The 24,077-nt window shown below is 36.5% G+C and overlaps 2 protein-coding genes across 15 annotated transcripts in view; one reads left to right on the top strand and one right to left on the bottom strand.

The window, feature by feature from the left end:
• Nucleotides 1-24,077, bottom strand: part of LOC141376138 (uncharacterized) — a 1,104,960-nt gene that overhangs the window by 863,825 nt on the left and 217,058 nt on the right. The gene's annotated exons all lie outside the window — the stretch shown is intronic.
• On the top strand, nucleotides 525-5,742 carry LOC141376137 (uncharacterized). The gene is made up of 2 exons (XM_073912725.1): nucleotides 525-5,493; nucleotides 5,628-5,742. Exons 1-2 carry the CDS (start codon nucleotides 1,408-1,410, stop codon nucleotides 5,652-5,654), a joined length of 4,113 nt encoding a protein of 1,370 aa, XP_073768826.1. The 5' UTR covers nucleotides 525-1,407; the 3' UTR covers nucleotides 5,655-5,742.

The raw sequence follows: 24,077 nt of genomic DNA, 5'->3' as shown, positions 1-24,077 counted from the left end.
ATGAAAAGCTTATTTATTAATGCAAGTGTAAATAAAGAAATGAGAACATTTTTTTAAAAGTGGGGAAAAAACAAGGCAATGAGAAACCTGTTTTGCTCTTGCAATAGTTATTAGATTAGATTAGATTTAACTTTATTGTCATTACACAAGTACAAGGCAACAAAATGCAGTTTAGGTCTAACCAGCAGTGCAATAGCAGCAAGTGCAGGATACAGGTATAAGTTATAAAGTGCAGTTATAGAAAAACTATGGTGATTTTCACAGCTGGATGTACCATCAACATTATATACAGGTTGTAGGATTTACAATAAATGAATATATGGTTGCTATTAGTTATAGCCTTTATAGTAATGAAACTGTCAGCTACTCTAACTAATTTCTAGCATTTTCTTTAGCAAAGCAGTCAATTCAACATGTATATCTGAATCAGACATGTTCATCCACTCAGAAGATAATGTCCAACATTTCAATTTCTAAAAATGTCATTGTTATGATTTATGTTTTTTTTCCTGTTTTTTCACCCTCCTCTCCGTTTGCTCAACCCTAGGTTTCTTATTGGTTTATTATTCTGTCCATCATCATTATGACGCTCTCCGGTTCCACCAATCCCAGGACAAGCCACAAGTATTTAAAGCCCTGTCAGTCCAGTGTGTGGTGTGCGCCCTGCTTCGGCGTACCCTTTGTGCTCCACGCAATTTATTTGTGCAAATGCTTCGTCTATTTTGTGATCGCTCAGTTACTGTGATAATTTGAGTTGCTTGTTGAACTTTGTTGGCTTTAAGTAACATATGATGATGGTTGTGTGATTCTAAACTAAGATTTAGCGGACTTATCCGTTTTGTTTTGTTTTAGTTTAGATTGATGTTTTGTTAGATTAGTTTGAGTGTTTTGCCACCCGTGTATTTTTGAGTTTTGTAGTTTGATTAGTTTAGTTCGGGTGTCGTACACACTGAAGACCTCGGTTTTTATTTGTGTTTCTTTTTGACGCCTAGTTTAGACATTAGATTTAAGGATTGTTTTGTTTTGTTAATTTCTTTGATTTGGCTTACACTCGTTTTTCTTGTTTAAAGATAATAATTATACATGTTTGTTTGTTTTTTTTCTCCCCCATTTATTGTTACATGTTTCAATTCAATTATAGAGTAAAAGCTTTAAATGAGAGTTACTGAATCTTGCCTCATTATTGATCTGTCGCACACATTACACCTGTCTCACTTAAATGTTACAGCATCCCACTTTAACATCATAAAACACGTAACATTTAATTGGTGGCAGCGGTGGGATTATATTTAAATTTATCTCTTTATGGGATGAGGTGAGACGATGTGTGTTTGACGGCGGATCAATTTTGAGTTTTGAGTGAACGAAGATTAGTGATTGCGTGGAGTTTTAGAGCATTATATTAGTATGGCTGAGTTTGATTTAAACAGTTTCGTTAGTGCACCATCTGTTGAACAATTGGATACCTTTCGAAAAGATGATTTATTAAAAATTGCTGAGCATTTCCAAATTAAAATTAGTAGACAACAGTTAAAGCGTGAAATAAAAGGAGTCATTGTCCGACATTTAAAGGAGCTGGGTTTATTGGTGCTGGCTGAAAGCTCACCTGGCGCTGACTATGTGTCTGCTGACTCTGCTCACATGGGTGCGGAGGAAGCGAGCGAAACAGCTGTTGCGGAGGGCTACGAAGCTAAAGCTGTTTTGCCGCCTTTCGAACCTTTTTCACCCTCAGAGGTTGAATCGGGAGGTGATGTGCGCCTCAAAACTCGCATTGCGAGACTCCAAAAAGAAGAGCGTGAGCGAGAGAGTCATGCTGAGAGAGAGCTGCGACTTGAGATCCGCAGGCTTGAAATAGAGGCGGAGACGCAAATCAAGTTGCGAGAGCTTGAACTGAATGCAGCCAGGCATGCACCTGTTTCTCCTGGCCAACTAGCGCAGAATGCGGCTCTTTCATCTGCCGTGACATCATCTGTCGGGACGTTTGATGTGAGTAAACATATTTCTCTTGTACCTCAATTTAGAGAGACTGAGGTTGACTCATATTTTAATGTATTCGAACGAATTGCTTGCGCTTTGAAGTGGTCTAAGGAAGTTTGGCCTTTACTGTTGCAGTGCAGGTTAACAGGAAAAGCACAAGAGGTATGTTCTGCGTTGTCCTTAGAGGACAGCTTAAACTACGACGTTGTCAAAGTGGCAATTTTACGAGCGTATGAGCTCGTACCTGAGGCGTATAGACAGCGTTTTAGAATGCATAAGAAAAATTCTAATCAGACCTATGTTGAATTTGCGAGAGAAAAAGGTATATTGTTTGACAAGTGGTGCACAGCGAACAAAGTTTCCGATTTTCAAGCGTTACGTGAATTAATTCTCTTGGAGGAGTTCAAGAATTGTATTCCGGAGCGTGTTGTAATTTATCTTAATGAACAGAAGGTAACTTCTCTGGCTCAAGCCTCCGTTTCTGCTGACGAATTCGCATTAACCCACAAAAATGTTTTTCTGTCAGCTCGTACTGAGAAAAATTCTGTTCCATCTGTTGAAAAAGATCAGTCTCGTTTGAAAAATAAAAATGCACAAATTCGAGAGGTAAGGGAGTGTTTTTATTGCCACAAAAACGGGCACATTATTTCTGAATGTTTATTGTTGAAACGTAAGCAGCAAAACGCCGGCACTAAGAGTGTTGCGTTTGTAAAGCCGGTTAGTGTGGAAAGTCGCGAGACTTGTGATGTCGCTTATCAACCTTTCCTTTTAGAGGGATTGATATCTAATGATGACAAGCCTGAGAATCAAATAAGGGTAAAAATGCTTCGTGACACTGGAGCAGGTTATTCTTTTATTACGGCTGATGTGTTGTCATCTTTGGAAAACACTTTCTGTGGTAGTTATGTGCTAGTTCGAGGGATTGAAATGAGCACAATCAAAGTCCCTGTTCATCAGATTTATTTAAAATCTGATTTGTTTACTGGCTTGGTTAAAGTTGGGGTACGTGAAAATCTACCTGTGAGAGGGGTTGATTTTATTCTTGGGAATGACATAGCTGGTGGGAGAGTTATGCCATTGCTTGAGGTTTGTGATAAACCTGACTTTTCTGTGTCCACTGATGAGCTGTCAGAGTTATCTGACGTTTTTCCCGTTTGCGCCATTACGCGCGTGCAGACTCGCAAATTTGATGATGCAGATGATTTGATCTCGACATTTATGGCTCCTACTATGTTGAATGATGAGTTGATTGATCCTGGTAAATCCGACGAAAAATCTAAAACGCCAAATGTTGAGAAAATAAAATTGCACGTGACTCGAGACAATCTGATTGCTGCTCAGAAAGATGATTTCTCTCTGCATAAATATTTTTCTTCTGTTGTTCCAGCAGATGCGGCGCATGAAAGAAAAATCGCTTTCTATTTAGAGAACGGAGTGCTGATGCGTAGATGGTGCCCTGATGCATCTGAAGCTGACTGGTATGGCGCAAGTCAAATTGTCGTTCCTACATGTTACCGGCAAACTGTTCTTTCTCTTGCTCATGACCATGATTTTTCCGGACACCTAGGTATTAAGAAAACTTATCACCGGATTTTAAAGCACTTTTTTTGGCCTCGACTTAAGACTGACGTGACAAAGCACTGTAAAACCTGTAAGGCGTGTCAATTTTCAGGCAAACCAAACCAGATTATTCCAAAAGCTCCATTGAGACCTATTCCGGCTTTAGGTGAGCCATTCGAGCATGTTCTGATTGACTGTGTGGGTCCTTTGCCTAAAACAAAAGCTGGCAATCAATATTTACTGACTGTCATGTGTGCAGCAACACGTTTTCCTGAAGCGTTTCCGTTAAGGAAAATAACTGCTTCTGTAGTGATTAAATCACTAGTAAAGTTCTTTTCTTTATTTGGACTGCCCAAAGTTGTGCAGTCTGATAGAGGAACGAATTTTATGTCTAATCTATTCGAACAAGTGTTGAAAACTTTAAAGATTTCCCACAGAACTTCAAGTGCATACCATCCAGAAAGTCAGGGAGCCTTGGAACGATTTCATCAGACTTTAAAATCAATGCTCAGGAAATATTGCTTTGAAACTGGTAAAGACTGGGATGAGGGGACACCTCTAGTTTTATTTGCTGTGAGAGAAGCCGTGCATGAAAGTTTAGGATATAGCCCGGCAGATCTGGTGTATGCTCATTCAATTCGGGGCCCGATTAAGATGCTGAAAGAGGATATGTTATCTCAGGAGACTAGTGAAAAAACGAATGTGCTTGATTACGTAAGTAGATTTCGCGAACGTCTTCACAATGCTTGCTCTGCTGCAAAAGAAGCCTTAGTGAGTGCACAAATAACCATGAAATCTCACTTTGATCGGAAAACTGTTGTGCGCGATTTTAAAGAAGGCGATAAAGTGCTGGTTTTATTGCCTGTCGTTGGCTCTTCACTATCTTCACGTTTTTCGGGACCGTACGAGGTAATTAAAAAATTGAGTTGCACAGATTATGTAATTGGTACTCCGGATCGCCGCAAGAAAACTCGCGTGTGTCATGTAAACATGCTGAAAACTTATCATGTTCGAGAGACATCTAATAATGAGGCGAAATTAGACCAGCCGCTCTCTGATGCACCTGTCACTTCGCTGGTCTGTGATGTAATGTCTGATCACGAAGATGATGGCGTGAAAGTTAGACACACGTACGAACAATGTGCACGTTTTAAAAACTCCGAAATCCTGGCTGATTTAGATTCTTCTCTGTTTCACCTATCTGATGCTCAGAGATGTGACATTAAAGCGCTTATAGAGGCATTTCCTTTACTTTTTCGTGACGTTCCTTCTTGCACTACAGTATTGCAACACGATATTGATGTGGGTAATTCAGCCCCTGTGAAACAACATCCGTACAGAGTTAATGCCGTGAAACGTTCTGTGATGCAAACTGAAGTAAAATACTTGCGTGAGAATGGTTTAGCCAAACCAAGCTGCAGTCCGTGGAGTTCTCCATGTCTACTGGTGACTAAAAGTGACGGATCGGCGCGATTTTGTACAGACTATCGTAAGGTGAATGCTCTGACTGTACCTGATTGTTTTCCGTTACCACGCATGGAAGATTGCGTAGATGCACTTGGAACTGCTAAATTTGTCAGTAAGTTGGATTTACTCAAAGGTTTCTGGCAAATACCGTTATCTGATCGCGCATCGGACATCTCTGCTTTTGTAACCCCTGATGACTTCATGCAGTACTGCGTCATGGCATTCGGATTGCGTAACGCACCGTCAACATTCCAACGACTCATCAACACTGTACTTATGGGAGTGCGTAATTGTAATACGTATTTAGATGATCTTGTGATCTATTCCACTGACTGGTCGGAACACGTTTCAACGCTTCGTGAAGTATTTATGCGTCTTGAGAAAGCATCGCTAACTTTGAATCTTGCCAAATGCGATTTCGGGAAAGCCACAATAACATATTTGGGTAAAGAAGTGGGGCAAGGACAAGTGAAGCCTATTGGAGCGAAAGTGAGTGCTATCTCTGAGTTTCCAGTACCTACCACACGCAAGGAGTTGCGTAGATTTTTGGGAATGTCTGGTTATTACCGGAACTTCTGTAAAAAATTTTCCACTGTCGTTTCTCCTCTAACTTCCCTCCTTAGCCCTTCACGTGTGTTCCAGTGGTCTGATGAATGCCAGGCGGCCTTTGAAAGCGTCAAATCTTTACTATGCAGTGATCCTGTGTTGGCAGCACCAGTTTATGAGAAGGCTTTTACGCTGGAGGTGGACGCAAGCTCCGTGGGAGCGGGCGCGGTACTCATTCAGGAAGATACGCACGGTATAGAACATCCAATTTGTTTTTTTTCACGCAAGTTTAATAAAGCACAGTTAAATTATTCCACAATCGAAAAAGAAACGTTAGCGTTACTACTGGCATTGCAGTACTTTGATGTCTATTTGAGTGCTAGTAATCTGCCCATAACTGTCTTCACAGATCATAACCCTGTGGTATTTCTGTCCCGTATGCACAATCAGAACCAACGGCTCATGCGCTGGTCTCTGATCGTTCAAGGTTACAACTTGATGATAAAACATAAAAAAGGATCAGAAAATGTACTGGCCGATGCATTATCTAGAGTGTGAAAAAAAGTGGTTGAAAGTAAAATTTGTTAAAACTATTGTTTTGGAATTTCATCCATTATAGTTTTATCTTAAGCAGGGGAGTGTTATGATTTATGTTTTTTTTCCTGTTTTTTCACCCTCCTCTCCGTTTGCTCAACCCTAGGTTTCTTATTGGTTTATTATTCTGTCCATCATCATTATGACGCTCTCCGGTTCCACCAATCCCAGGACAAGCCACAAGTATTTAAAGCCCTGTCAGTCCAGTGTGTGGTGTGCGCCCTGCTTCGGCGTACCCTTTGTGCTCCACGCAATTTGTTTGTGCAAATGCTTCGTCTATTTTGTGATCGCTCAGTTACTGTGATAATTCGAGTTGCTTGTTGAACTTTGTTGGCTTTAAGTAACATATGATGATGGTTGTGTGATTCTAAACTAAGATTTAGCGGACTTATCCGTTTTGTTTTGTTTTAGTTTAGATTGATGTTTTGTTAGATTAGTTTGAGTGTTTTGCCACCCGTGTATTTTTGAGTTTTGTAGTTTGATTAGTTTAGTTCGGGTGTCGTACACACTGAAGACCTCGGTTTTTATTTGTGTTTCTTTTTGACGCCTAGTTTAGACATTAGATTTAAGGATTGTTTTGTTTTGTTAATTTCTTTGATTTGGCTTACACTCGTTTTTCTTGTTTAAAGATAATAATTATACATGTTTGTTTGTTTTTTTTCTCCCCCATTTATTGTTACATGTTTTAATTCAATTATAGAGTAAAAGCTTTAAATGAGAGTTACTGAATCTTGCCTCATTATTGATCTGTCGCACACATTACACCTGTCTCACTTAAATGTTACAGCATCCCACTTTAACATCATAAAACACGTAACAGTCATGAAAACACACAAAACAAAATGTTAACAAAAACACAAGCTTGACATTTGAGTTCTGAAATGTTCACAGCAATTGTTTTAATGACCCTGCTGGATAGGCTATCTCCAGACAAACTCATTTGAGTGATTCTACAATGAGGGAAATCTATCCTAAAGTGCTCATCAAGAGGCAGAGATTTTCATCTCTCTTTTTTTTAACTGTAATGTGTAATTCCTCTGCACCTGAAGCGTCTGCATCTATGTTGTCAGTAGATCTTTGCCTGTTATCCCATCTGTCAAATCTGCAGCTGCAGGTCTTGTATAAGGCTGATCTTGAGCACTTAAGAGTGACATCATTATATACGAGTGGAGCAGGTGTGTGTGTGTGTGTGTGTGTGTGTGTGTGTGTGTGTGTGTGTGTGTGTGTGTGTGTGTGTGTGTGTGTGTGTGTGTGTGTGTGTGTGTTTTTAAGACAGGTGTGCTCAAACATGTGCATCACTTCACCCTGAGACGAGGACAGGGACAGAGAATGAAAAAAAAAAAGAGATGAAGAAGAACATTTTTCCTACATTGTCCTGTGTATTTCTCTGTTTGGCACTAGAATCAGGTCTGGTTGTGTATGACAGCACTCACCAAGCACGGCAAAAAAGATTCTGCTGACCCAGAGAACAAACCCCATGCATCAACACTAGTAATCACGCATGATCTTGCAGTACAGGCTTGTATTGTGCAGTCGTGGCATTCTGCTTTCATGCCTCCAACATGCACAAGATGACGTTTGATTAATGGCCTAAAGGTTGCACATACTACAGTTTGTAGCTATACATCTATAGCCTATGTTCCTAGATTACAACTGCTCAGATTCTCATATAGACAATGCAAGGCTACCAAATATAAACATTAACTCAATGATATGTAAAATGGTGCTGCAGGCAGTGTTTTTCCTTCATCACTTGCTGAATTTACCTTATATTCTTCAAAAATTTGAAATCAGTAGAATTTATTTTTAAAAGCGTATTTCAATCACCAAAGCCTCATTACTTGATCAAAAATAATAATTTGATAAAAAAAAAAAAAAAATTCATTAATTTTCTTTTCGGCTTAGTCTCTTTATTAATCTGGGGTTGCCACTGCGGAATAAACCACCAACTTATGCAGTATATGTTATACAGAGCGGATGCCCTTCCACCTTAAACCCTTCACTGAGAAACACCCATACACTTTCATTCCCACACACACACTACGGACAATTTAGCTTACACAATTCACCTAACACTCATGTCTTTGGACTTGTGGGGGAAACCGGAGCAACCGGAGGAAACCCACGCAATCAAGGCGAGACATGCAAACTCCACACAGATATGCCAACTGACCCAGCCAAGGCTTGAACCAGCGACCTTCTTGTTGTGAGGCGATGGCGCTACTCACTGTGCCACTGCCTAAATAAACTGTAAAAGCTGTTTATTTAAATATAAAAATAAAAAGTCTATTCCGATCACCAATCAAAATTAAAAATTAATTAAAATTGATTAGAATAAAAAAATTGTAAACCTTTATTTATTTATTTATTTATTTATTTATATGTTTGTTTATTTAAATTATATTCAATTTGGAGTCAAAAAGACTTTTAAAGTACATTCTGACCACTAATTATGTCAATAATTCAATAAAAAAAAAATGTATGAGAAAAAATACATGATAAAAACTGGTAGCAAATTAAATTAAAATAACCTAAATTTGAAGTCAATATTTGTTTTAAAGTCTATTCCGATCACTGATAAAATTGATTAGAATAACAATTGTAAAATCTTTATTTATTTATTTTTGTTTACTTATCTAAATTAAATTTAGTTAAATAAATTTGGAGTCAGAATTTTTTTAAGTATATTCTGATCACCAAAGCTGCATTTATTTGACTGAATTATAATAATAATTTAATTAAAAAAATTGATGAGAATAAATTCATTGTAAAAATTGCTAGATTATTACACTAAATAAAACTTAATTAAATTTTTTATTAAATTAGGGGATATTTAAAGTTTATTTTGATTACCAAAGCTGCATTTATTTGATAAAATTATAATAACAATAAATTAAATACTAATTAAAACAAATTAGCTGTTAAAACCTTTTTTTATAATTGTCAAAACTACTTATTTACAAATTATTTATTTTAAACAGATTTTTACTTTACTGTGGCTTTATTAATGTAATAGCTGAATAAATTCATTTGAAATATGTGTTTGTTAACAGTTATATTAAAAATGACTACTTCAATGGAAATTTAACATGTATATAAATTTGAATTGAAAAGCAACAATTAATTAAATTCAAATTGTTCACTTCAGTCAAAGAAAACATTTCCTTATTTAGTGATACTTTTGTAAAATGTGTAATGTATTTTTTATTGTGTTTTATTTGATGTTTTATGTTATATAAATATATAAAATTCACATGCACAAATGATTTATGTTAGATTATTATTGATAATAACCCAGATTCATTCACTAAGTCCTATCGTAAGAAATATTATTATGCACTCTATGGGCTCTATCTTGACGGTCCATGCGCAGAGCGCTGAACGCAAAACGCAGGGCGCAAACGCTTTCAGGGCGTGTCAGGACACGTTTTTGCTAATTTAAGGACGAAAAATCTGCCTTGGCCTAGGCGCATGGTCTAAAAGGGTTGAGTTTATTTTCTTAATGACTTATAGGTGTGTTTTGAGAATAAACCAATTAGAGTCTCATCTCCCATTCCCTTTAAGAGCCAGCTGCATCACGCCAAGAGCGCATTTGCTATTTACAGGACGCAAAGTAAGTCTAAGTGGAAAAACTGAGCATTTCACTAGCAAACAGTTAACAGTTTTTTTTTTTTTTTTTAACAGAAAACTGTTAAAAAGAGCATCTACTGCGTGAGAATGAGAGATAATGAAACTACTTTCACTTTCGCTCGTGGATATGGAAACCTTTACGCACAGACATCAATTAGCCTATAAATAAATAATTTTGTTTGTTAAGCACAAATATTCGTTTCAAAACTATTTCTAAATTTAGTTCTAATTTCCAGCAAACGAATAAATGAATAATAATAACAAAATTTGCTCAAAAACATGAGTTATATCCTAAAACACATGCTGGGCCCCATATGGTCTAAAAACTGACAGGTGGGCAAATCTAAGCTTGTTTTTAATAAAACAAATATAAATATGGATATAATAAATAATACTGCTAATAATAATAACATTATACAAAAGCAAATTGTTATGATTGAACTGAAAAAGCCTCCCGAGATGAAGAAGACATAAAAGCTTTATTTTAATCCTTTATATTTATATCCTATATCTATTCTTATTGCATCCTATATATATCCTTAATATTTACATTTTTTCATATGTAAAGATATTTGCCTATTGCTCTCAAGCGTATTAAGCAGTGCGTAAGCGAGGCGCAACTCTGCGCTGGAGTTTAGACCGGCTTAGATTTGGTCTAATGAAAAATCTATTATAGTTTCTCAAAATAGCAACGCGCCAGCAGTGCGCCTCAGAATGGCCTATGGGCGCACAAATGAGCACTAATGCATTTGCTATTTAAACAGCGTAGCGCCTCAAAACGACTCTTGCGCCAAGCTGAAACTACCAAAAGACTATTGCGCCGCGCCTTGCGCCTCACTGCGCCGGGTGTATGATAGGGCCCATTATTAGTTAAAAATCAGATTGCACAGTTTTTATAGAAATTCACACTAAACCAAATAATCAACTCAAAATACAGTACATTTAGTCTTAATCCTATAAAAATAAAGCAACAGAATTGTTGGTTATGGTTTGGGTCAGACTGCAGTAATTATATTTAGATTAAGAAGATGAGAAAGTGCTGGGATGTGCAGACAGATGTGCGTTTGTCTGCAGGCTTCAGTCGAGTAGAGTTCACAGACATCTGCCTTTATGCTTGAAATCCTCTACAAACGTTGGAGGAATGCAGAAGCAACGTGATCCTCTCGGGCTGATTGTGCCCGGTGTGTTTGATCCAGAGAAAACTGCTGTGATCTCTGTCCCCGTGTACCAGCTGCTGCCCACTTACTGTACCAGGAGGAGCTGCTCTATAAAGCCAGAGTTCAACAAGGAAAATATCTAAACAACTCATCTTAACGTTGCTTCAACCCTGTCCATTTATAATTTTATATTTGAAATTAAACACAAAAGGAGACCATGGGCAAAAGCAGATCAGGGATGTAAAGTGCAATTATTATTTTACAATCTGAAATTTCTGCATTTTTGTTTAGATCCTCAAGCTGCGTCTGAAATTGCATACTTGCATACTATAAAATACGGTACAAACAGTATGCGAACTGAGGAGTATGTCCAAATTCATAGAATTCGAAAAACGGTATGTGAGAAGTACCTAGATGACATTCTACTTCTGGCGAGATTCTGAAGTGCACATCAGATGGATGCTACGCTGTCCCATGATGTACCGAGAGAGAATTCATGAATGGGAGTGAAGCGGCACAACTGACGTGGGTAGGTCACGTAATAATGACAAAATGGAGGATGTAATACGTCCAAGTACCATTTATACTACTGAGATTTATACTAACATACTTTTCTAATGGCTGAGTAGTACACTTAAACTCAAATGCAGTACCTACTGAGTAGTAGGCCATTTCGGATGCAGCCTCAGACTTTTTTTCTTTTGAAATTTACAGTTTGTAATTGTAGTCGTGTAATTCTGACTTTTAATAATGTTTACTTGAGTCCCAACAGGCCTATTTCACAAATATGACAATCAAGATCAAAATAAAGAACGGTTGTTTTCAGTTGCCCAGCCGCCACTAAATAACATAACGTGCCATCTAGTGAAAAAGTAAAACTTAGTTAAATAGGACAACATTAAGATCCTGAATTACAGTAGTTTATTTCCCTCAATGGTAACACTTTACAATAAGGTTCATTAGTTAATGCATTTACTAACATGAACCAATCATGAACAACACATGTAGAGCATTTATTAATCATAATTGAACATTTACTAATGCATTATTAACATCCAAGTTCATGCTTGTTAACATTAGTAAATGCACCATGAGTTAACATGAACTAACAATGAACTACTGTATTTTCATTAACTAACATTAACTACCATGAACAATTACAATAGTAAATGTATTGTTCATTGTTTGATCATGTTAGTAAATGCATTATTTAACATTAACTAATGAACCTTATTGTAAAGTGTGACCCCCTCAATTCTACAATTAGACAGTCTATTTTATGTTTTCTTTGTGTCTGTGGATGTTTGATTAAAGTCATCAAGTGTTTTAGCTAATCATTTTTATTTACAGAATTCAAGTACCAATGCGCACAATACATGCTGTGAGGTTAAAATGACAGTTAAAATATAATAATAAAATAATGACTGATACAAGAAACTGAATTGTTCACAGTCTATTAAAATAATAGAAATAGCGTCTGGCCAACAGGAAATGTTTCCAATTCCTGCCTACAGGAGTTATAGGCCTACACTCAAAAAATTTTTTTTATAAATAAAACTAGAAAACTTAATACATTTAAAGGAAATTTTACATTTACATTACAAATTTTTACAGTGTAATTTTGCGAGGTAGAGTCGGGCAACACGGTGGCTCAGGGGTTATCACTGTCGCTTCACAGCAAGAAGGTCTTGGTGTATGTCTGTGAATGAGCTGAGTTGCAGCTGGTAAGGCATCCACTGTGTAAAATATATGCTGGAATAGTTGGTGGTTCATTCCACTGTGGCGACCCCAAAGGAATAAAGTGACTAAGCCAAAGGACAAATAATAAATGAATGAATGTCTAAAGTTAAAAAAAAAAAGTTAAAGGGATAGTACACACAAAAATGAAAATTTAACCCTATTATTTACTCACTATTCACTTGTTGCAATTCAATTTTAGTTTCTTTCTTCGTTTGAACAAAACATAAGATATTTTGAAGAATGTTGGAAACATGTAAGCATTGACTTCCACAGATTTAGTTTAACAAAAAAAAATCTCAAGCTGGCATGGAACAGTCAATGGTGAGTAAATTATAGCAGAATTTTCATTGATAGGTTAACTATCCTTTAATAAACAGTTTGAGAAACAGACTCATATGAGGGAAAAAAAAGTCACATTTATTGATTGATTGATTGATTGATTAAACTAACAACCTTCCATATATGTCTATTTATGAATCTCATTCATTCACTTTCTTTTTGGCTTAGTCTCTTTACTAATCAGGGGTTGCCACAGCAAAATGAACCGCCAACATATCCAGCATATGTTTTACACGGCGGATGCCCTTCCAGCCGCCACCCAACACTGGGAAACTATTTATGAATTTAATTATTATTATTTACATTAGATAATATTTTAGAAAAAAAAAATTATATTGTACATTATACTCAACTATTTCTACTTTTATAGCAGTTATTGCAAGTGTTTGGAACGATAACACAAATTTATTTATTTTTTTAAATTATAATATTAAGTAAAAAAAAAAAAAAGTACTGTTATCAGAGTTTTTGCAGGTTTCACCAAGTTAAATTTAAGACTTAAGACATTGTAAGACCAATGATAAATGCTAAGGATATTTTTTGAATATCCCAGTTAGAAAAGATTTTTACTTGACAAATCAAAAAATTATTATAATTTAACACATTTATTAATACAATAATAATAATGTAATAATATAAAATATTGGTCAGGTCAGTATCCTCAGCAGTAAATAAATGGAGAACTTTTAATCAAATGTTACTGTAAGAGATGTAATTAAATGCTATTTTTAAATAAAAAGATTAAAGTTTCATTGAGATGGTTTGTTGGTGATTGTATGGTGTTAATGGCCAGATTGGGTAGCTATAAATGATCAAATAAAGACCTGTTAAAATACTTTTTTTTTTTAACTACAACGCAATATTTTGGTAGATTTAAGACTTTTCAAGGCCTAAAATTTAGGTTTGAGATTTAAGACATTTTAAGATCCAGTGAAAACCGTAAATTCTGGTATCCAGACTACTCTGATGAAAAGTCTGGACAATAACAATAAACTAAAGACAGTAATGTCCTTTATCTAGAGAATGAAGGCCTGTTCTGTGTTTTTGGCACACTGATCAACCAATAAAACTGGACAGGATGCTTCCCCCTCCAAAACTGGCTCCATGTGTGTGTTGGTGTGGAGCCTCGAACCACAGAACAACAGGGGAGCAGTTCAGAGATATACCATAATCCAGTCCACAAATCATCTGTGTGTGTTTAGAGTAGAAACCACCTTGCCATATATCCATGCTAACAATGTGCATGTACAGAGCAAACGATGGTGACAGATTAATCGATGCAGGCCGGCAGATATAATAAGATATCCATCATCTCTCTCTCTTTCTCTTGGCTTAAATGTGATCCTTATAACAGACAGATGAATGGGACTTGCATTATGACTCTATAATAAAATAAATATGAAACTGTGGGAAAAATCTATATGTACAAGAGCATTGATTAATATATCAAGGACAATCATAGACAACTATTGAAAATGAGATTTGTGTGCTTTAAAACATCAACTCACGATATACTGTGCAGTATGACGTCAGTTATTGATTTTTTTTTTCAGTTTTAATATCTTACAGTCGCCGTTCTTCCAACCTAGGCTCATGAAAAATTTGTGAATGCCTACAAATTAAATTACATCGATTATTTCATGTTTTGTGGCAGTTTCGACAGAAATATACAGTGAGTAGTTACAAAAAAAGTTTTCTTAGAAAATTTTCTAAGAAAAAGAAATCAAACAGCTGGTAAGTGTTTAAAAATAATACATCAAATCACAGCCTACAATCTCAATAATATTGATAAAAAAATAAAAAAAGCTCAGCTCTTTTGTCAAAGACGTCTGTGATTTCAACACTAAGGTTACCCGGTTAAAAGTAAGTTACAATTATTAAATTATTAGTGCAGGTCAAAAATTAATTGTGATTAATCACATCCAAAATATTTTTATTTACATGATATATACAGTATGTGTATGTACTATGTATATGTCTGGTTCTAAAATCTGATTGGCTGATAGCTGTGCAATATTCTGCAAATAACAGCACTCGTAAGTGCTGTTAAACTGGTAAGTGACTTTCTGAGTCAATCTCTCTTTTGTATGTTGTAGTCCTGTATTTATACCTTATAATTGTAGTGTATTGAGTGTGAGATTCAGGCCATCTGTTTGTTTTTAATGAGTCTGCTGCTTCTTACTGTTTTTGTTACTGCAGACTAGCTCAGTAAACATAAAGAAAGAAGAAATCCCAGCATGTGCTTAGCGTTTTTCCTTATCCTTAACATCTGGTAGTGTTTGCTTTGCTTTGGCTTTTTGGGCGTTAATAATTGTGATCGCCAGATTGCAACAGAAAAATACTGGGAAATATCTGTAGAATGGTGGCATTTAATGGCGTTCAATTTTATCATCTTAAAATGTGAGTAAAATCACTATTAAGTATCAATTTTGAACAAAAATGTGTCATCACTTTAGACATTATACAGGAGCATCATTTAAATACTAGCTCTAAAGTGACATTTGTCAAATCGCAACGAGTTTTCATGTTCTGACGTCAGCTGCAGATGTGTGACAATGGCAGAAGAAAATAGTTCCTCATACAAAAGGATTTTTATGTTTGATTTTCTTTTAAATATACACAATTATGTTGTTGAATCATTGTATTAATGCAATATTACACTCGTAGCAGTGCAATGTGGCTGTATATCGCCACTGGTGGGACACTGCACGCCTCCTGTCTGTGATTTACAGGTATATCGCACTGCTACTCATGTGATCTATGTGTGTGTGTGTGTGTGTGTGTGTGTGTGTGTGCGTGTGTGTGTGTGTGTGTGTGTGCGTGCGTGCGTGCGTGCGTGCGTGCGTGCGTGCGTGCGTCCGTGTGTGCATGTGGAATGTCAGTATATATGGAATCTCTGATGACTTTCCTTCACTGCCCCATTTCAAACTCAGTCACCCGATCTCGCCTGTCTGCACCAAACTCTGGCACTCCTTCTGGAATAAAAGCACTCCTCGTGCCCTTTATAATGAAGCAAGCTGATTGAAAATAAACGTTTGCCACAAAAAAGACAATGAGGAAAGAAAAATTTTGTGCACTTAAAATAACCCTTAACTGTTTGTCTGTTTCTGTGCTTAATTGTTTATGTATTTGTCTGCGCATATTGTACATCCATTCATGCATCTGTTCGTTCATTTGACCAACCATGCTTTTAGGGCTGAACTATTCGAGATGAGGGATGAAGAAAAAAGAGGTTACTTTCTTATGCTTAGAATTCCTATTACTTTTGACAGATTTATAGGGTTAGTTCTCCCAAAAAATGAAAATTATGTTATTAATTACTCACCCTTATGTCGTTCCAAACCTCTAAGGCCCTTGTTCCTCTTTTGGAACAGAAAGCAGAAATCTAAACATTCCAAAATCCAGACAATTTCAGAAGTCCAGAAAGGTACAAAATGAATAAAGTCATTATATTTGTTTCTGAGTGCACAAAAGTATTCTCATAGCTTGATTATATACTAATTGAATCACTAAAGGCACGTGGTCTATTTTTACCTTTTGTAAAGCTGCTTTGAGAGTAATTATTGTGAAAAGGGCTATACAAATAAACTTGATTTAAACTTTGAGGAGGTTGTTTAGGTTTTCTGGACTTTGAGTCATGAACCTTGCAGAAGGATCTTTTAGATTTCACCTAAAGTATCTTTTTTTTTTTTAACATCAAGGGTCTCAAGACTAGGGCTGGGTAATACAACAAAAATTTGGTATAGATAATTATTGTAAATAATTGGGACATGTTTTTTTTTTTTTTTTTTTCAAAACATACACATAACATTGTTCTGGTGTTGGTCAAAAAAAAAAAAAAAAACTGCCACTCTGGCAAGCTGATACATCCTTTTTTATTTACAATATCCTCACTGCTGCTAGGCATGGCACTCATATAAACGTATGTTATTCTGACCTGAGGTGGTGATGATGCAACCCAACCAGAGAGTAAGCTGTATAAGCTTATTGGTGGTTTCCTTGTCACTTGCAGCACTCATTCTTCAGAACATCTGATTGAGATTCAGGCAAAGTGTGCGCTCATTAAGCTGCATTTTAATAAAACTACATTGCTTTTTAATGAACATTTAAAATATATATATTGACAATGGTGTACCGTCAATAAATACCTTCATTGTTTTATTGTACAGCCCTACTCAACATGAGGGTAATTCATAACATAATATCAATATCAGTTCAATTAAACTAACTTTAATATAACAAATTAATAAAATAACTAAAAGATGGCGATGAAGATTAATGAAATTGAAGCATTTCAGTTATTTGAACAGGAATTTAATTACCACATTTTACACAATTTGACATTTTCTAGAATCCATTCAAACTTAGGCATGCGCACTAAAGCGTTAAAAATTAGCATTCAAGTAGAACATGTGAATAAAATGACAGTTAAGGGGTTAAATAAATGTTTAAAAAGAATAAAAAAAGCAATTCAAATAGTATAAATAATTTGTATGAAAACTCTCAAATTACAATACTGATATTTACACCTGCATTTAATCTCTGAAACAATCACACCATGAACAACACAGTTGAAAACACAATATGGCACTCAGGTCTGAAACTGCACATCATTTATTTCTTTAATTTAAATTACAAGCCTTGCTATCTTAAAATCTCACTGAGCCATATCGCAACAATTTTATTTCAAAATATTGTACAGCCTTACTTCGACAGGTCAAAATTCACCGACCATACAGAGAGGCAACACAGGAAATTAAAACTTTTCAGGGAAGATAACCTTCTGACACTTGCTTTCTTCTCTCCTCCAAACAATTATTTTAAAAAACTACAGCCTCGATCACATGCCAGCCCCACACAAACAATTTCATATTACGCTGCCTAATCCTACGAATTAGCAGAGCACCCATTGACCAAGGTGTACATACACACATTAAGAGTCCATAATCCTTATCTATCTCCTTTTTGCGCTCTTGGATTTAACCTCCATACACATTTAGTTGTTCTGCACGTTGTGAAAGTTCATGACCTTCATCAGCCTTCTAGGATGCGGAGGAGTGAAGGGATTTACAGTAGAATGTGAACGTGCTGGTCTATATATAGCAGAAGCCCATATGGCATACAGGCCGCCGCTGCCAGCTGGACCCAAAGGGTGAGGAGAGAGAAATGTGGCACTACTACGTTTGATGTGGAAAACGAGGGTGGACAGTGAGGGAATACTCTGGCTGATGAAATGAAAGAGAGCGTGCCATGCCAATATAGCACATTCAATTGGATTGACTGTGATATTAGGAGGTTGAGGGCTCAGTCAAGTCTTCATTCTTGTAAAATAATACCAGAGATAATTAAACACTATGGCTGAATAAAAGAATGTGTGAAAGGAAAACGTGAAAGGGCGGTGTAATTAAATTGAGATGCTGCTAAGTAGTCAGCCATAAGTTTGGCGCGAACTGCAAAAAAACCCAAAAAGGAATCCTTCCAACTCGTCTCCTATGGGCAAATCGTGTCTGTGAGTCCAGACTCATTCGGAGAAGGGCACTATTTGATATGTGCTGAGAGACTCAAGGTCAATATTCACGCTGCCAGATGAAACTTCAAATCCTAATTGAAGTCTTGTGAAACGCTGTGTGTGTAAACAAAGGGTGGAGAGCAATAAAACCTGATCTGGAGGAACTAAATCGAGTGGAAGTGAACTTAATCTGGGCTGAGAGCACAAGCCATGACCACAGGGGCAAGAGGCTGCCGCACATGTGGCACCCGCTGAAAAAAGAAGAATTATGACAGACAGCATAAATTAAACCTAATATATGTGGTTAACTATGAAGCTAAAATATCTGAGACATCACTTAAAGGGTAAATTTTATTAGAAGTTTAAATTAATATTCTATTATTATTATTATTATTATTATTATTATTATTATTATTGACTGTGAATAGAATGTAATGATTTTATTTTTATTTTTTTTAAATGGGACAATTCCAACTGTTTAGGTCATCTATGACAGTATTACCCAAACCTGTTCCGGAAGGCACAATACACTTTCAACCTCTTACTACTCAAACACACCTGAATCAGTTCATAAGAATATAAGAAGAGACTCCAAAACCTGAAGTTAATAGGCCAGATAAGGGAGGCATCCAAAATATATACTGTTGGTGTGCCTTCAGGAACTGTGTTGGGAAACACCCTGAGAGAACCTGAGAGTGAACTTAAGTGAACAGAATGAAGTTTACATAAAAATATCTTATTCTGTGATACATAATAATAATAATAATTTATTTGTATATAGCACCTTAAAACTTATATCTTAAAGTAATTTCCGCTTAAAAGATACAAGAAAAAAAACATTATATAGAGGTTAGACAAAATGATATAAAATAAAACATATCCGGAATGTTCTAAATATTAAAAAAGGGTAAGCATACACATTTACCTCACAAATCGGCAAGTCTAAATTAAAGCGAGTATTGAGGAATACTTGAAAAAGATTGCGTATGCCTAATATTATAATGGAGTGAGTTGTATATTTTAGGAGCAAGGGAAGAAATAGCTCGTATAACCCATATATTACCTTATATAATAACCCATAGGCCTCAGACAATTGGAGGGAACTGTTAAAAAAACAAAATGAGAGTAACAGAGATCACGCCCAGGAGAGTACAATGTCTTACAGTCAACTTAAATAACTCGTACAAAGTCAAACAAAAACATAGTCTATTATAGTATAGGCATTAGGGCTGCACAATATATCGTTTCAGCATCGATATCGCAAAGCCATAGAACTCTTGAACTTTGCATTCAATAACTGTATTATATATATATATATATATATATATATATATATATATATATATATATATATATATATATATATATATATATATATATACACACACAATTTATGCAAAAATTTATATATTTTTATATATTTTACTTTTTGTCATGTTTTAGTTCAAGTATCTAGATTTCAAAGTGAAAACAAGATTAGGTCTCACTTTATATTAAGTGTCCTTAACTACTATGTACTTACATCAAAAAATAAATACAACATACTTACTGTGTTCATAATGTATTTGAGAACACTTGTGGTGCTCTTGAGTTGGGATAGGGGTTGGGTTATGGACAGGTTTGGTGGTGTTGTAGGTTTAATGGTGGGTTAAGGTGTAGGGAATAGTCAGCAGTGTATTTACAAATGTAATTAAAAAAGTTAATTACAGATGTAACTACATTAATGTATTTAACTAAACTTAAGTACACAATAAATACATGTATTTACATAATAAGTACATTGTAACAAACTATTAATTCCTGTGTAAGTACATATTAGTTAAGGCCACTTAATATAAAGTGAGACCCAAGATTATTTTGCTTACCCCACTGGCAGATAATGTTGCTTGTTTTAAGGAAATACACTTGATGTTGACTTATTTTTTTCTTAAGTTGAAAACAAAACCATAAATCTACTTGATCAAATTTTTTTTTTTTTTTAGATATTTGGACAAGAAATGAGACAAAACAAAATAAGAAAAGAATTTTTTATTTTATTTTTAATTATTATTATTTAAATTTAATTATTTTTTATTTAATTTCTGCACCTGAATAATGTTAGGCTCCATAGGAAACTGTCAAAAGTGCTATTCAAACTCTCTTGTGAAATTGTATTCACATCACAGGAAAATAGAATATTGCAATATCAGATTATTTCGATATAGTGCAGCCCTAGTAGGCACCCTCAAATAGTGGACTGAGTCATACTGACAATGGTAGAACAGTTTTACCATCTCTACAGTTTAAAGTGAGCAGCATGTCGAAATGACACAGCCGAACAAACCAAAAGTGTTCATGGTGGTTATTTAGCTCTATACATATAATACACACACACACACAGATGCAGACACACCAATATTCGTTCACATTCTTAACACTCCATTCACATTGGTTCTCATCTCATAAAAAATGGGTGTGATATTGTAAAAAAAAAAAAACAACTTAAATAGAGCAGATGTTTATAATAGTGCGAAAAAAATTGATCTACAAAGGTAAAAGTTCACCTCAGGTTGCTGATCTTACAAGCATTTATCTCAGGCTCACACACACTCCACGAGATGCCCACTTATTTACATGTTGTGATATACTATAAAAGGAGAAGAACATCTACGATTGACAACTTGTATAACGCGGAAACAATATATACACTGTCATACTGCCCAGCCCTATTTTAGATGATGTGAGATCTCCCGAGGGAAAACACACACACGCACTAAGACATACAGTTTTGGCACTGTGCAGCAAAACCCAACTGTGCAGGACTTGACTTTGACAAGTGTTACCCATTTAAGTTAGTTACTATGAAATATCCTACAATTAAACTTAATTAACGCCTTTGGTTTGGGGAGAGGTGTGCTTGGGTTACTCTTTCTGTCAGACTCGAGGTTTCCAAGCAGAACAGCGGTCGGACTGATTCAACGTTTGGCGAGTTTAAAGCACAGAACTCACAGAAGCTCAATTGCTTGCAGGTTTTTTTCTTTCTTAGATGGCCTTTCAGACAGTCTGCTGGCCCTGGGCTTTTAGTTCCTTAAATTACAGTGTGACAGCACATATGACGCTGAGCTTGAAACATCCCACACACTCGCATGCTGAGACACACGCTTGCATATACACTTAAGTTTTACTTGACAGTTAGATCATCTTCGCAGTAGGTGTCAAAGTGCATTCTGCTGTTTGCTACTAAATTATATACAGCCTAAAGAATTTTAAAGCAATTCAGAAAAATTCTGAACTAAATAAGGTTGACAGATGGAAGGATGAATGTATAAATGAATGGTTGGAAAAACAGATGGACAAATGAACTGATGGGTGAACAGACAAACAAGCAAATAGATGGAAAAATAGGTGGATAGACAAACAGACAGACAAATAGATGAATAACTGGAGGAATGGACGGTCGGACAGAGAGGTGGATGGGAACAAATTAATATTGGAAACAGAATTATCGGATTGATAGATAGATGGATGGATCAATGGGTAGATAGACTGATACAGAAATAGACAGACAGATGGGCAGATGATTACGATGGACAGACAGATGGAAAAAAAAACAGAGGAATATTGGAAAAGAACAAACGAACAAACAGATGGGCGGACAGATGGATGGGCACAATGATGGATGGATGTACAAGCACATGGATGGGCACAAGGATGGATGGATGAATGGATGGATGGATGGGCAAATGAACAGATGGATGAATGAATGGAGTAAAGCATGGATGGACAGACAGATGGACAGATGAATATGTTGGACATAGATGGAAACAAACAGTGGATTATTGGAAATTAAAAAATAAATGAACAAATGGATGGACAGATGGATGGGAGGATGGACAGGCACATGGATGGGCAGAAGGATGCATGGATGGAAATATAGATGGATAGTTCGGCACATGGATGGATGGATGGATGGATGGATGGAGGGATGGATGGATGGATGGATGGATGGATGGATGGATGGATGGATGGATGGATGGATGGATGGAATAATGGATTGATGGACGGGCACATGAACAAATGGATTGATAGAGTAATGGATGGATGGATGGATGGGCACAAGGATGGATGGATGGATGAATGGAGTAATGCATGGATGGACAGACAAATGGACAGATGAATACGATGGACAGACAGCAGAACAAAGGAATATTTGCAATTAACAAATTAATATAGCCTACAAATGGCACATGGATGGGCACAAGGATGGATGGATAAATGGATAGATGTTTATGCACATGGATGGATAAATGGATGGATGATTAGGCACATGGATGGATGGATGGATGGATGGATGGATGGACAGGCACATGGACGGATTAATGGATGTAGTAATGGATAAATGGACAAGCACATGGACAGATGGATGGATGGATGGATGGATGGATGTACGGATGGATTCATGGACGAACACAAACAGATGAATGGATGGATGGATGAGTGGATGGATAGATGGATGGATGTACGGATGGATTCATGGACGAGCACACAAACAGATGAATGGATGAATGGATGAGTGGATGGATAGATGGATGGATGGATGGATGGACAGGCACATCGATGGATGGATGGATGGATGGATGGATGGATGGATGGATGGATGGAGTAATGGATGGATAGAGCGGCACATTGACAGAGGGGTAGATGAATGGATGGGTGGATGGATAGATGGGTGGAAGGGCACACGAACTGATGGATGGATGGATGGATGGATGGATGGATGGATGGGCACATGGACCAATGGATTGATAGAGTAATAGATGAATGGACAGGCACATGGATGGATGGAGTAATGGATGGATGGATGGATGGATGGATGGATGGATGGATGGATGGATGGATGGATGGTCGGGCACATAGACGGATGAACAGGCACATGGACGGACGAACAGACGGATGATGGACGGATCGATGAATGGACAGACACATGGATGGAACGATGGATGGACGGGCACATGGATGGCTGTATGGATGGATGGATGGACGGATGGAAGGATGGATGGGCAAATGAATGGATGGATGGATGGATGGATGGATAGATGGATGGATGGACAAAAGGATGGATGGATAGATACAGTGGATGACAAAAGGCTATCAGCTGAATGAACAGACAAACAGATGTATGGATGGAAAATTATGGATGGATGGGCAAATACAATAGACTAAATAAGCTAACAGATGAAATAAGCAAAAAACATGCACAGACAGAGATGAATAGAATGATGGATGAAGATACTCTGGTATACAGAGAAGGCTAAAAGATGGACAGATGAATGGGCATACAGGAATGTAGATAAAGACAGATTAAGCATTATAGCCAGATCACATGATCTCTAACTGTGAGGCAATCACACACAGAGATGCTGTGTGTATAATTGGGAGGTAATGCTCCATACAAACACAGCAATTCACTTTCTCTCATTCACAAGTTAATAACCCACAGCAAATGTGTCTTTCTCTTTCTTCACTATTAGCACCTCTTCTTACAAACACAGTTACAGGACTGAAGCGCCTCCTTTAAA

This window comes from Danio rerio, chromosome 9, assembly GCF_049306965.1.
Source record: "Danio rerio strain Tuebingen ecotype United States chromosome 9, GRCz12tu, whole genome shotgun sequence".
NCBI classification, from domain to species: domain Eukaryota; kingdom Metazoa; phylum Chordata; class Actinopteri; order Cypriniformes; family Danionidae; genus Danio; species Danio rerio.
Note: the sequence above shows the minus strand (reverse complement) of the source record. Positions and strands in the feature narration are given on the sequence as shown.